We start from the raw sequence: 12,041 nt of genomic DNA, 5'->3' as shown, positions 1-12,041 counted from the left end.
TAATGCGAAGAAAAGTGAATTTTTCCTACCGAAGATACACTGTTTGGGACACATTGTCTCGGTAGCAAGAGTGCAGATCGACCCGACCAAGATAGAGACTATCCGTGATTGGCCCGATTTGAAGAATGTCCATGAAGTTAGAAGCTTCTTGGGTTTGTGTTCGTACTACAGGCGGTTCATTAGAAAGTTTGCAGAGGTTGCTTCTGATTTGCATATTTTGACATAGAAAATAGAGGTGACTGACGTTCAGACATTGAAAGAGAAATTGACTACAGGACCAGTTTTGACTTTGCCGGACTTGCAAAAGTCATTTGAAGTATATTGTGATGCTTGTGGTCGTAGTCTGGGTACGGTCTTAATGCAAGAAGGCCATGTCATTACTTACGAGAGCCGATTGTTCTCAAGGCCGGAATTGACAGCACAGTATGAGAAAGAGCTTTTGGCGGCACTACCTACTTGGAGTGGATTTTATTGTCTTTACAGACCATCAGAGTTTGCGCTACTTCTTGTCACAGAAGTAGCAATCGGAAAAGCAGATGCGGTAGGTGAACATCTTGTCACAATTTTACTTCCTGATTGTCCATGTGCAGGGACAGAAGAATTTGGTGGCGGATGCTTTGTCTCGGAAGCCGTTGGTTCTGGCTATTTCCGCGATACATCATAGGAGGTTCGAGGAAATGGTCGATTAGTATGCCACAAATGCAGATTTTGCAGACATTTTTACACGGATACGGGATGGGGAGATAGTAGCGGGATATTCCATTCGGCTACTTCATGAGGAAAACCATGTTGTGCGTTACACAGCCGTTGAGGGAAAAAGGTTATGACTGAATGCCACTGTCCACCTTTTATGGGTCACCGCGGCATTGCTACCACCTTGAAAGGGGTAGAGAGAGACTTCTTTTGGCCGACACTCAAGAAAGATGTGGACGAGTTTGTGGGCAGGTGCTTGGTATGCTAGAAGGTCAAGTTTGATAGGCATAAATGGATTTCATTTTTGATCTCCCGAGAACACAGAGTGGTCACGATGGTATCTGGATTGTTATTGACAGGCTTAGCAAGCAAGCTCATTTCTTTCCAGTGAAGAAAACAGTCAAGCCGGATCACTTAGCGAGACTGTTTGTGGCCCAGATCTTCAGATTCCATGGCATGCCTGAGACGATTGTCTTTGACAGGGACCCCATATTTACTTTTGGAAGGCAATTTGGGAGAACATTGGCACGCGGTTGCAATTCTCGTCAACCTTCCACCCGCAGACTGACGGGCAATCTGAGATTGCCAATTCAGTGGTTCTAGATTTATTGAAGTCTTACATCTCGGATCAGAAGACTCAGTGGGAAAAGTACTTACCTTCGGTGAAATTTGCCTACAACAACACGATACACTCTTCGACGAGGAAGGCGCCATTTGAGATTATTTGTAAGGTGCAGCGGAATGAATGTTTGAACTTTGCTCAAGATGAGTGCTCCGGCCTGTGCTCAAGGGTTTCTTTTACTTACGGAAGGGAGAACCTTCCGTTCCTTTAGTGAGAGGGTGCAATGGACACAAACAAAGTGAACGGACACTGTGAATGGAAGTGCATGAGACTGAGGGATAGAGAGAGAAGAGAATACGACTCCAGAGATGTTGTAAAACCCTCTTCCGAAGGCCCCACTTTCTATGGCGAGAGCGGTCTACTTATGGTTGCACAAATCTCTACAATGTTTGGACTTGCCGACGATGTCGACGACGAGACAGGGTGAAATCTGAAAATTCTAAGGCTGAAATCTGCAAATCTTTATCTGCTGAATTCCGACTCTGTGTCGATGACGATGTCGATGGCGACGATGCAATGACGACACGCTGAAAATGCAGATGCTGAAATCTGCGTTTTCTGGGCTGAAACTGCAAACTTCGATGGATCCCACCGTGCGGCGAGGAACTGCTGCGGGAAGGTGAGATCTGCGAGGTTCAAACTTGATCTGCGAGTGCTAAAGGCTGAAAACTGAAAACGCTGGTGGTTCTTGATGTTCTGTCGTGGTGAATCTGCAAAACGCCGGGGCTGATCTGCAAACCAAAAACGCTAGGGCTGATTTGAATCCTTTTGCGAAAACGCTAGGGCTGTTGCCGGATGTCTTGCAAATGCAAAACGCTAGACTGATCTGTGGTTCTACTATCGCTGGGAATCTGCAATTGAAAAAACGCTGGCTAATCTGGTGCAAAAACGCTAGGCCTTCTGTTGACAGAAAACGCTAGCCTGTTGGGGGTCCTGCTGAGAAGGTGCCTGTTGAACTGAGTTCCTGCTGCCTCTTCTGTCAGAAAGTGCTAGTGCTAGGTTTTTATTTATACAAACTTAGCAAAATTGCCCTACCTACGTTCAACAAAAGTCACTTAAAAATAATAAGTGAAAAATGTCAAAAATAGGGAAAATAGGTCTATGCACTGTAAAAATGCTACTGATGGGATCTGACTGGAATCTGATGGTCATGCTGTGTGCAACTAGAGGATATGCATGGTCTGCAAACAGACTCACAAAAGTGCCAGATCACTTCCTATTCTAGACTGACTTGACTGAACTGAACCCTGATCATGCTGTAGCTTGTCCATGGACACATAGGGTTGGATATGTCATGTGACATTATTGAAGGTGCTACGAAGGTTCCACCCTTCCTAAGCACGAAAGATAAGATTTTTGAATTCGATGAGTACACGCGCGACTTGGATATGGCTTTTGCCAAGGTCCGTGAGGCTTTGCAAAAATCTCAATAAAGACAGAAAAAGGCAGCAGATTGCCATCGTCGTGATTTGAAATTGAAGGAGAATGATTGGGTGCTCTTACGTTTTGAGAAGGCACGCCTGAGAAAGAAAAAGGGAAAGGAGAGGCTTTTTTCCAGCTTAGTATGCGATACTACGGACCTTTCCAGATCTCCGAAAAGATAAATGATGTCTTCTTCTGACTGAAGCTGCCTGAAACTTGGAGGATTTTCTATGCTTTTCATGTGAGTCTCCTGAGGCCTTTTAGAGGCGATGTGTCCGAGAATGGGGAGCCTGATGAGCAACCCGAAGTGGAAGAAAACGAGGAGATCCTTTTTCCAAAAGAGATATTGGCACATAAAGACAAGAAGATTAAGGGTAAAGTGATAAGGCGGTTTTTGGTTAAATTCAAGAACTATCCTGCATTGGATGCGAAGTGGATGGAGGAGGAGGACCTAGCAGATACTCCTCAGATTGTGAAATTTTTACCTTGAAGCTTTTGGTTTAGCATAGTCTATTCCAATCGAAACCCCAAATTCAGCTTGGCCAAAAATCTGGTGTAGTGGGTATGCACAAGAGGGGAGTTACTCCGCTCCTTTGTCAACAGATGCCACGAATTTTGAATACTAGAGTCACTGATGTCTCTTTGAGCTTCAAGGATACTGAGAGCTGACAGTATTCTACTGTAATGACTTTATGAAATGGAATTCCCGATAATAAGATACTGATTTGTTCTTGACTTGTCGAAGTGCAGGAACTGATAGACGAAATGACTGCAGCATTTTGGTCTCAATGATCTTGATAGACATGGTTGCAATAGGGATTAGTCAATCGGGCATCTACGAGGTTCTGAGTGGATCCAGATGCGATTGCTAATTGCATTGCCGATAAATCATGGTCTAAGATCCGAACGAATGTTGAATGTAATTTGTCATGTGATGTCCTGTAATGTCAAGTGATGTCGTGTGATGTGACTGTCGATTGGTACATGTGCTAGATGTGTGTTCCTAGTGCGTCGATACTAACAGTTAGTGTGTGCTAAGGCAGTTAATGGCTTCTGTCTGTTTTGCAGGCGTAATCGACTGCGATTACAATGCTTTCAGGAGGGGGGTATGTCACAAACTGGTGACGTGGCTGCCCGGTACACACACCCTCCCCGCATGGACAGCCCCCGGAAATGACCCTGAATTGCTGATGTGGTAGGCTCCGTACGGACAGGCCGGAAATTTGCGGCGCATATCACGGAATTCCATACTATTGACGTGGCAAATTTTACGTACGGAAAAACTGGCAGCTTTTGCTTGGTGTTGCTTTATTTTGGCTACGCAAAAGAGGAGAGAGAGAGAGAGAGCTAAACGCTCTATGTTATTTTACTAATGAAAGAGAGAGACAGAGAGATTTTGCTTTATTTCGGCAAGGCTTTTGATTTTCAGCTTTTGGGGCTCTTCTTGTGGCATCCCTTGTAACTTTTAAATAAGTGGGCAGGCCTCCCACTTCTTAGAGCATCTGGACGCAGAGTCTGAGAGTGAGAGCCTCCCACTCGCTTGTACTTTGCAATAGATTAATACAAAAAGAAATACCGAAAGGGGCGCCAGTCTTTGGGGCCAACATCTCTAGGCACGGAACCCCGTCGGGCTTGTGTCGAATCAATTGTGAACTGTGAACTGTTTTGAAGTGATTTATTGTTGGTGTGGGGGTAGATTCTCGACTTGGAGTGTCCAAGTCTGTTACAGATGGGTCCCCTGCATCACACATTGATTCTCGAGGAGAATCTGACAGACCCGTCAAGTTTTTTTTGTTTGTTAAAGAATCTTTGTGTCCCGACCCTGGACTTATTAGCCACTTCCAATCTCGTCCATTGCGCATTGGGCTTGCTCCCGTCTTCATCGCTCTTTCTTAAAGAGCAGAAGCCATAAAGAACCCAAGAGTACACATGGGTTCCCAAGAGTACACATGGGTTTTCGCGGAGAATCTGACAGAGATAACACTTCTCGGTGGGAAGGCAAAGAAAAGTTGCAATCCGGTGCGGGAACTGAAGAAAAGAATGAAGAATTGGGCAAATTTTCGGTGGGGAAGTTTGCCATAGCAGAGTACCAACATCAATTGCAGGTTGACACGTGTGTGAAAAGATTAATGAAGTACTTCCAGAACCCGAAATATGTGAAATATTTGAAGACTTATCTGATGGATGAGATTCACGTGAGATGGCGAGAGGCCATTGATTCTCCTCTGAGGTTGGGGAGAAAGCTGAAAGGGTAGAAGAGTGCAGAAAAGCGGAAGTTGTACTCGTAGAAAGAGCTGGATAAAGCTCTTGAAATGAAGATGAACCAGATAATGAAAGGCTTGAAGCACCCTCGGAAGAAGAGGAAATCGGTAGATTTCCCTAGTTATTTGGGCTGGAAGTGGAGTTTCGGGGTGGCAAGCAAATCCAAGAAGGGTGCTCATTTCAAGGATGACTCAGATTTTTCTTCGTCTTCAGAGAGTTCCGACAATTTGTCATCCTCTAGTTCCAGAGAGGATGAGAAAAGGCGGAAGAAGTGGAGAAAGAGCAAGAAAAGCAGTTTTCTAAAAAAGTCTAGAAGGCATAGGATGGTCTAGTAGTCTCTCGACCTGGTCTAGTTCTCTCTCGTCCAAGTGTAGCCAAGTGGTCCAGTCACTCGCCTTGGTCCAGTGGCGTTTGGGCCAGTGTCCAGTAAGTTACAGGTCTTCATGCCCAAGGCTTGGGTGGGTTTCTAGTTACTGTATGACACATACAAGGAAGTAAAAGAGTGACAAAGCTCACTACTAAGTCCTCTAAAGTACTACCACAGGAAGCGTCAACCCTTCGTGCCAAGCAGAAGTCCACCAGCTCCATTACCCCTACCTTCCCCCTCAACCAGTTCTACACCTACCTAGTCACCCCCCATCAATAAACTTCTCATCCCCTGTGTTACAGCAAGCTCCAGTGCAACAAGCTTCTGCACATACAGGCATGGAGGAGCTCACAAGCGTTCTAGCTAAGGTCTCCACATCATGAGGTTTTGGACCAGATCAAGCGCGAGCTAGAGGAGCTCAGGTCTCAACAGGAGACTAAAGCTATGGTCTGGTGTAGCTCATGCCGCTCTCTAGGGCACCCTCCACAAGAATGCCCCCTTTGGGCTTATTGCCACTTCTGTGAAAAGTCTGGACATGAGGACAAGGATTGCTACTATCTCAAGGGATAGCTACAAATACAACAAAGTCTTGGTCCTACTCTTCAACAAGGGCTAGCACCTGCATCCAACATGGTTTCCCCCTATGGCCATCCAAACCACATGCCACCTTTGTTGACAGCCCCTCCTATACAAGGTATGCAAAGTACTTTTGCCTCTTAGAGCTTTTATCATGCCCATGCTCCCTCAAACCCTCAAAGCTTCTACGCCTCCACCTCCAACGCCATGCACCAAGAGCGAGGACCACCTCACCCTTCGACTCGCCCATTGAATTGGCCCACTTTGTGCTACACATGCGGGGAATATGGTCATTACTAAAGCAAATGCCCCTTGCCAGAAGGGTCGCCTCCGTGCCATTATTGCCCTGAAGCGAAGGATCACTACAGTAAGGATTCTCCCAAACTTCGTGCATCCACGACTTCGAGCCCAAGTCACAGCCAAAGTGAGTTTACCTTTCCCAAGATCAATCTGATAGCAGTTAGCACCGTCATTTGGGAAAGGTGGAGTGGAACACCGTCATTTGGTGGCCCCTAATGACAAGTTCAAACTGGGGTTCTTACTCGAGCCCAGAGGGCATCCTTGGGTCTCAGACTTCCATTCAATTCCCCTCTTCCGCCCACGATCCCACCAATGGATACCCCGCTTCCAGCTGTCGACAAGCCATTCCCTAGTGCCAAGCACGGATCCTCATCTTTGCTCTCCTATATTGATGAAGCTTTCTTGGAAGCAGTTGCTGATCTACAGCAGATCAAGGTACCAGAGAAAGCACTGGTAGAAAAAGGAAAGCTTATAGTAGAGACAATCTTGAAGAACACTTTCCAACAAATGTCGCTCTATGACATCAATTTGACTGATGAGATCTTGATTCAGAGAACCCAATATACCTCCAACAATGAAAGTAGAAAGAAAAAGAGTTCCCAAGAAAAGAAGGATAAGGATACACGACCCCGACTGACTCTTCGAGAAAGGGCTAACTATATCAGAGAGGGGAAGTGTTTTGGTTGCGGGGAACAAGGAGTCCCATAGTTACTTGGAACGGGAACGGGGAACGAGAAGGGGGGGCGTTGGAACGGTACCGGAATGGGGAGGGGGACACTGGAACGGTACACTAAAAAAACGCTAAAATCAGCCTCAAAATAGCCTATAAGTTAGTAAACAATTGTAAACCAAGCTTCTAATATCTAGTTGCACAATTTGAATCATGGTTAGGCATGTTTTAACATGTCGCTTGTGCGCGTTAGTGGTTGCGGACGGAGCTTGAGAGAGGGATAGAGGGATGGAGCTTGAGGCCAGAGCGTTGAGAGAGGGATGGACTCCGATGGAGGGATGCAGGGATGGAGCTTGAGAGCTTGTGGCTTCAAGCTTGAGAGAGAGGGTGAGAGTGGCTCCCCAACTTCAAATTTGTGAAAATGGCTGTTTTTTCAAAATTTGTTTCCCCTATTCCATTGTTACGTTCCTGTTTCGGAGCGTTAAAACGTTCCCGTCACCGTTTCGACAGACTGCACTGGCTGGTACGCCGTTTCGATAGGGCAAGGGGCCGTTCCGCACGTTCCCTGTTACACTCACATGGACACATCTCCACAAAGTGCCCCAAAAAGGCAGAACAAGAACAGATTGAAGACAGGCGAGAGAGTTCCAGAGTAGCAGAGGAACGTGGTAGAAAAGGCAAGATGAAAGTAGGACTGGTACCAGATTGCATGGGTACTGACCCAAGCCTGATTGATGAAAGTACAGAACTTTGCCGAGATTGGGGCAAAGTGAAAGATCAAGAAGCCCTGATTTTCTTCAATAGAGGAGCTAAGGCCAACTTCATTTCACCTGAATTGGCGGCGCAGCTCGAGATTACACCCGACAAGATGGGACCATCGGCAGAGGCAGTTCTAGCGGCACTTGGACGGGACATAGCCATTACACTTGTCATTGGCAAACTTCGAACTTGCATTGTCAGGGGTATTTAGGGCACGAGGACTTCTACATCATGCCTTTGAAAGGGTGTGATGTCCTCCTAGGAGTCCCTTGGTACATATGAGTAGTCGTTCTGGGCCAGTGATATTATCTTGTACGTAGTCGTCTAGAGCGGGTCTTACACAGAGCACATTAGCACCATCCCTGCACATCTGAGCGTCGATAACCCCATTGTACATGTGAGTCCTGGGCTGGAGCTGTGAGTGCTGCCACGCCAGAGTCTGTACACGGTTCTTTGAGCTAGTCGAGTCCACATGTTCTGGTCCACTGTTGTTATCCATTGTTTTTGTGTTTCATTCTGTTTGAGAGAGTTTCCATTTGTTGAGTGAGATTGTCTCGCACATTGCACTGAGGGCAGCCACACTGTTGAGAGCACGACATATTATCCGCGCTACAAGTGCTCTCATTTTGGCGATCACGGTGGGACCTCAACTGAAGTCTCACTCTGTTGAGTAGCTGGTTTCTTCGCCTCGCCTGTGCAGCCTGTTGGTCTGGTTTGGTCTGGTTCAGCTTAATCTAGCTGGTCTAGTCTCTCGCCTTGTTGGTCTGGTTCTCTCTTGCAGTGGTCCACCGAGTGCTCGTCCTGGTCTAGGCCTTTCTCGTCCCTGGTCTCTGGTCCTTGGTCCTTGGTCCTGGTCTAGTCCTCGCCCTGGTCCAGCCCTCCTCGTCCTGGTCCTTGGTCCTTGGTCCAGGTCTAGTCCTCGCCCTGGTCCAGCCCTCCTGGGTCCTCGGTCCTGGGTCCTCGGTCCTGGTCCTGGTCCTGGTCCTGGTCCTGGTCCTGGTCCTGGTCCTGGTCCTGGTCCTTGTCCTTGTCCTTGGTCCTTGGTCCTGGTCTAGTCCTCGCCCTGGTCCAGTCCTCCTCGTCCTGCCAGCTAGGTGGTCTAGTCATTCGTCCTGGACCAGGTGGTCTAGTCACTATCCTCACTTGTTCGGTTTTAGACCCGTGTTGTTCACTGCATGACACATACAAGGCGGTCAGTTGAGCGTCAAAGCGCACTACTGAGCCCTCTGAAGCACTATAACAGAAGACGCCCTGTGGTATCTAGTAGAAGTCCATTAACCTCATCAACCATACCTCCACATACGACATCCCTCATTCCTTCATCCGGTTCCACATCTTCCAGATCAGCTTCTCCAGCAAAGCTCTCTCCTATTCTGCTACAGCAGGCTATTGAGCAATAGGCTCAACAAGGGGCCATGGAGGCGTTGGCTAGTGTGTTGGCCAAGGTAAAAATCAAGTTCCCCACCTTCAAAGGACTCTCCTCGGAAGATGCGGACGACCATGCACGGAGGTTCGTATCTCTCTGTAGAGGACGTGGTCTTAACAGGGAAGATGCTTATCTGGTACTTTTTCCATCAACCTTGGATGGCTTAGCAGACAAATGGTACAGCCAGTTTGCAGAGAATCATTTTTCAACTTGGGCAAACTTAAGACAACAGTTCTGTGCAGCTTTAGGCCGGGCGACTACCAAGAGAAAGTGTTGGATGAGTTGGCCAACATGGTGCTCCAACCAGAGGAGACTTTTGCAGAGCTTATGACCAAAACCAAGTCTCTGGTTGCCAAGCTTCCCCAGCAACCCGGTGAATTCATGGTTAAGAAGTGGGTGGAGAAGGCGCTTCCCAAAACCTCTCAACAAAAACTCCAGGAGAGCCTCCGACCCGACGCCACTCTGGAGGAATTCATCGCCACTGCTACGAGGATAGAGGGGGCTAGGAAGCTGTTCACCAGCCCCCCTCACATAGAGACCCCCTCTGTGTTTTTGGACAATCCTTATGATCCTTTATCTTCTTTACGCAGGGAATTGGAAGCCCTAAAGTTACAGCGAGCTCTTCAAGAGGAGAGATCCTTCTCTCTTAGACAGGAGAAGCCCCCACATCAAGAGGCTTATGATCAACTTAAAAGAGAGCTAGAAGAGCTCAGGTCTCAGCAGGAGACTAAGGCTATGGTATGGTGTAGCTCATGTCGATCTCCAGGGCATCCTTCTCAGGACTGCCCACTTCGAGCTTACTGCCATTTCTGCGAGAAGCCTGGCCATGATGACAAAGAGTGCTATTATCTGAAGGGAATGCGGCAACTACAACAGAGCCTCGCCCCCAACCTTCAACAAGGGTTGACACCTACATCCAACATGGTTTCACCCTATGGTCATCAACACCCTATGCCACCTCTGCTGACAACACCTCCTATGCAAGGTATGCACAACAACTTCGCATCTCCCAATTTTTATCATGCTAATGCTCCCTCAACCCCTCAGAGCTTCTACACGTCACCCTCAAACTCCATGCAACAACCACCTCGTCCGCCGTTCCGTCCCTCCAATCGGCCCATTTTATGCTACAGATGTGGAGAGTATGGGCATTATCAGAGCAAATGCCCTCTGCCAGAAGGCTCTCCTCCGTGCCAACTTTGCCCTGAGGCTCAGGATCACTACACTAAGGATTGTCCTAAACAACGCGCCTCTACCTCTGCGAGCCCAAGTCAGAGCCAACCGGAATTCACCTTTCCCAAGATCAATTTGATAGCAGTTAGTACCAACCCCAAGCCACCACTTTCTGCCCATATGATTGCCTCTCAAGACAAGTTGCAGCTGGTAGAGGAGCCAGCTGGTGTCCTCACATGAGCTCAGAGGGCAGCCCTCGGCCTCGATCTTCCAGCAGGTACAGCCCTTTCCTCCCCAATGTCTACACCTCCTCCAGCAGCTGACATGCCATCCCCTAGTGCTAAGAAAGGATCTTTCACTATGCTTTCCGATATTGATGGGGCTTTCTTAGAAGCAGTTGCTGACTTACAAAAGATCAAGGAAACTGAGAAGACATTGATCCCAAGAGAAAAACCTACAGTAGAGACTATATTGAAGAATACCTTTCAGCAAGTGTCATTGTATGACATGCTTCGACTTGATGCAAATTTTCGAAGTGACACCCTTGCCATCATTCAATCTCTGTACCCTGGTGCAGGGTCTAGTGGCGGGCACCTCCCAGTGCAGCCCTCCGAATCCTACATGATATCCTATCCCGAAGCTTCACTTACTGATTACAGGAGTCCGCGTCTAACCGTTTCTATTATGAGCCGCGAATTCTCAGGGGTCATAGTAGATGGTGGGTCGGGTATCAACCTGATGCCTGAATTCACTATGCTGGCATTGGGTCTCCAGCCCACTAGGCCTGCCCCATTCACAGTGGCTTTGGCCGACCAGAGGACTGTCTACCCCTCGGGCATTGTAGAAAAGGTGCCTCTGCAGGTTCAAGATTTCACATTCAGCTTGGATTTTGTGGTGGTTCGCCTTCCCCAGGTAGAAGGCGGCTTCCCATTGCTCATTGGCAGACCATGGCTACGACACACGAAAGCACTACATGATTGGGGAAACGATGCAATGTGGATACGAACCCCTGGCTCCCCAATGCAACCGATTCGCCTTGAAGGTGGAATGGATCCGGTGGTGCATCATAGTTCCCTGTCCATGGAGTCCAATCCCGAACTGGAACAACCTACTCCGCCGGATGGGTCAGATGAAGACTTGCTGGAGTGGTTGGAGGCTACCAAATCTATGCCTTGTTATGGAGTCTCTATTCACTCTTTGCCTGAAGGAACATCCTCTTCAAATGATTCCACAGCAACTCAATCTAATGTGCCACCTGAGCCTATGAAGAAGTATAGAAGCAATAAGAAATCTCCTCTACAAACACCTTTGGTGTCTGCTTCTCCGACCAGAACAAAGCTCTCCTTTGTGTATAGCAAACTCCCTTCACAGAGCCCGTCCTGCAAGATGAATTCTAAGATCATGATCGCTGTATTGCTCATGGTAACTGCGTGCTCATTATGTGCACCTATCTACCCTATCCCCCTCGCCCCCTCACTACCCCTCGCCTTACCCTACCCCTCACCCCCTCGCCCTAGCCCCCTACCTACCCCCTCGCCCTCGCCCTCGCCCTCCCACCTACCTACCCCCTCGCCCTCGCCCTCCCCTTCCCCCTCTCACCTACCTACCCCCTCGCCCTCGCCCTCCCCCTCTCACCTACCTACCCCCTCGCCCTAGCCCCCCTACCTACCCCCTAACCCTCGCCCTCGCCCTCGCCCTCGCCCTCGCCCTCGCCCTCGCCCTCCCACCTACCTACCCCCTCGCCCTAGCCCTCCCCCTCCCACCTACCTAC

The 12,041-nt window shown here is 48.4% G+C and overlaps 3 protein-coding genes across 4 annotated transcripts in view; all 3 read left to right on the top strand.

The window, feature by feature from the left end:
* LOC147419782 (uncharacterized) overlaps window positions 1-12,041 on the top strand; it is a 130,987-nt gene that overhangs the window by 82,234 nt on the left and 36,712 nt on the right. The gene's annotated exons all lie outside the window — the stretch shown is intronic.
* LOC147419784 (uncharacterized) lies at window positions 9,425-10,510 on the top strand. The gene has a single exon (XM_086505263.1). The coding sequence runs from the start codon at window positions 9,425-9,427 to the stop codon at window positions 10,508-10,510; it is 1,086 nt and encodes a 361-aa protein (XP_086361389.1).
* LOC147419783 (uncharacterized) overlaps window positions 10,568-12,041 on the top strand; it is a 36,864-nt gene continuing 35,390 nt past the window's right edge. The window contains exon 1 of the mRNA XM_086505262.1: window positions 10,568-11,541. Within this exon, the coding sequence (XP_086361388.1) occupies window positions 10,568-11,541 (974 nt within the window). The remainder of the gene's footprint in view (window positions 11,542-12,041) is intronic.

Source organism: Adiantum capillus-veneris, chromosome 29 (assembly GCF_014529385.1).
Source record: "Adiantum capillus-veneris isolate H3 chromosome 29, ASM1452938v2, whole genome shotgun sequence".
NCBI classification, from domain to species: Eukaryota; Viridiplantae; Streptophyta; class Polypodiopsida; order Polypodiales; family Pteridaceae; genus Adiantum; species Adiantum capillus-veneris.
This window is presented reverse-complemented; position numbering and strand designations above follow the sequence as displayed.

Bases quoted from the DNA above. Each gene is read 5' to 3' on its own strand.
- LOC147419784 (XM_086505263.1), top strand. From the start codon at position 9,425: ATGACCAAAACCAAGTCTCTGGTTGCCAAGCTTCCCCAGCAACCCGGT.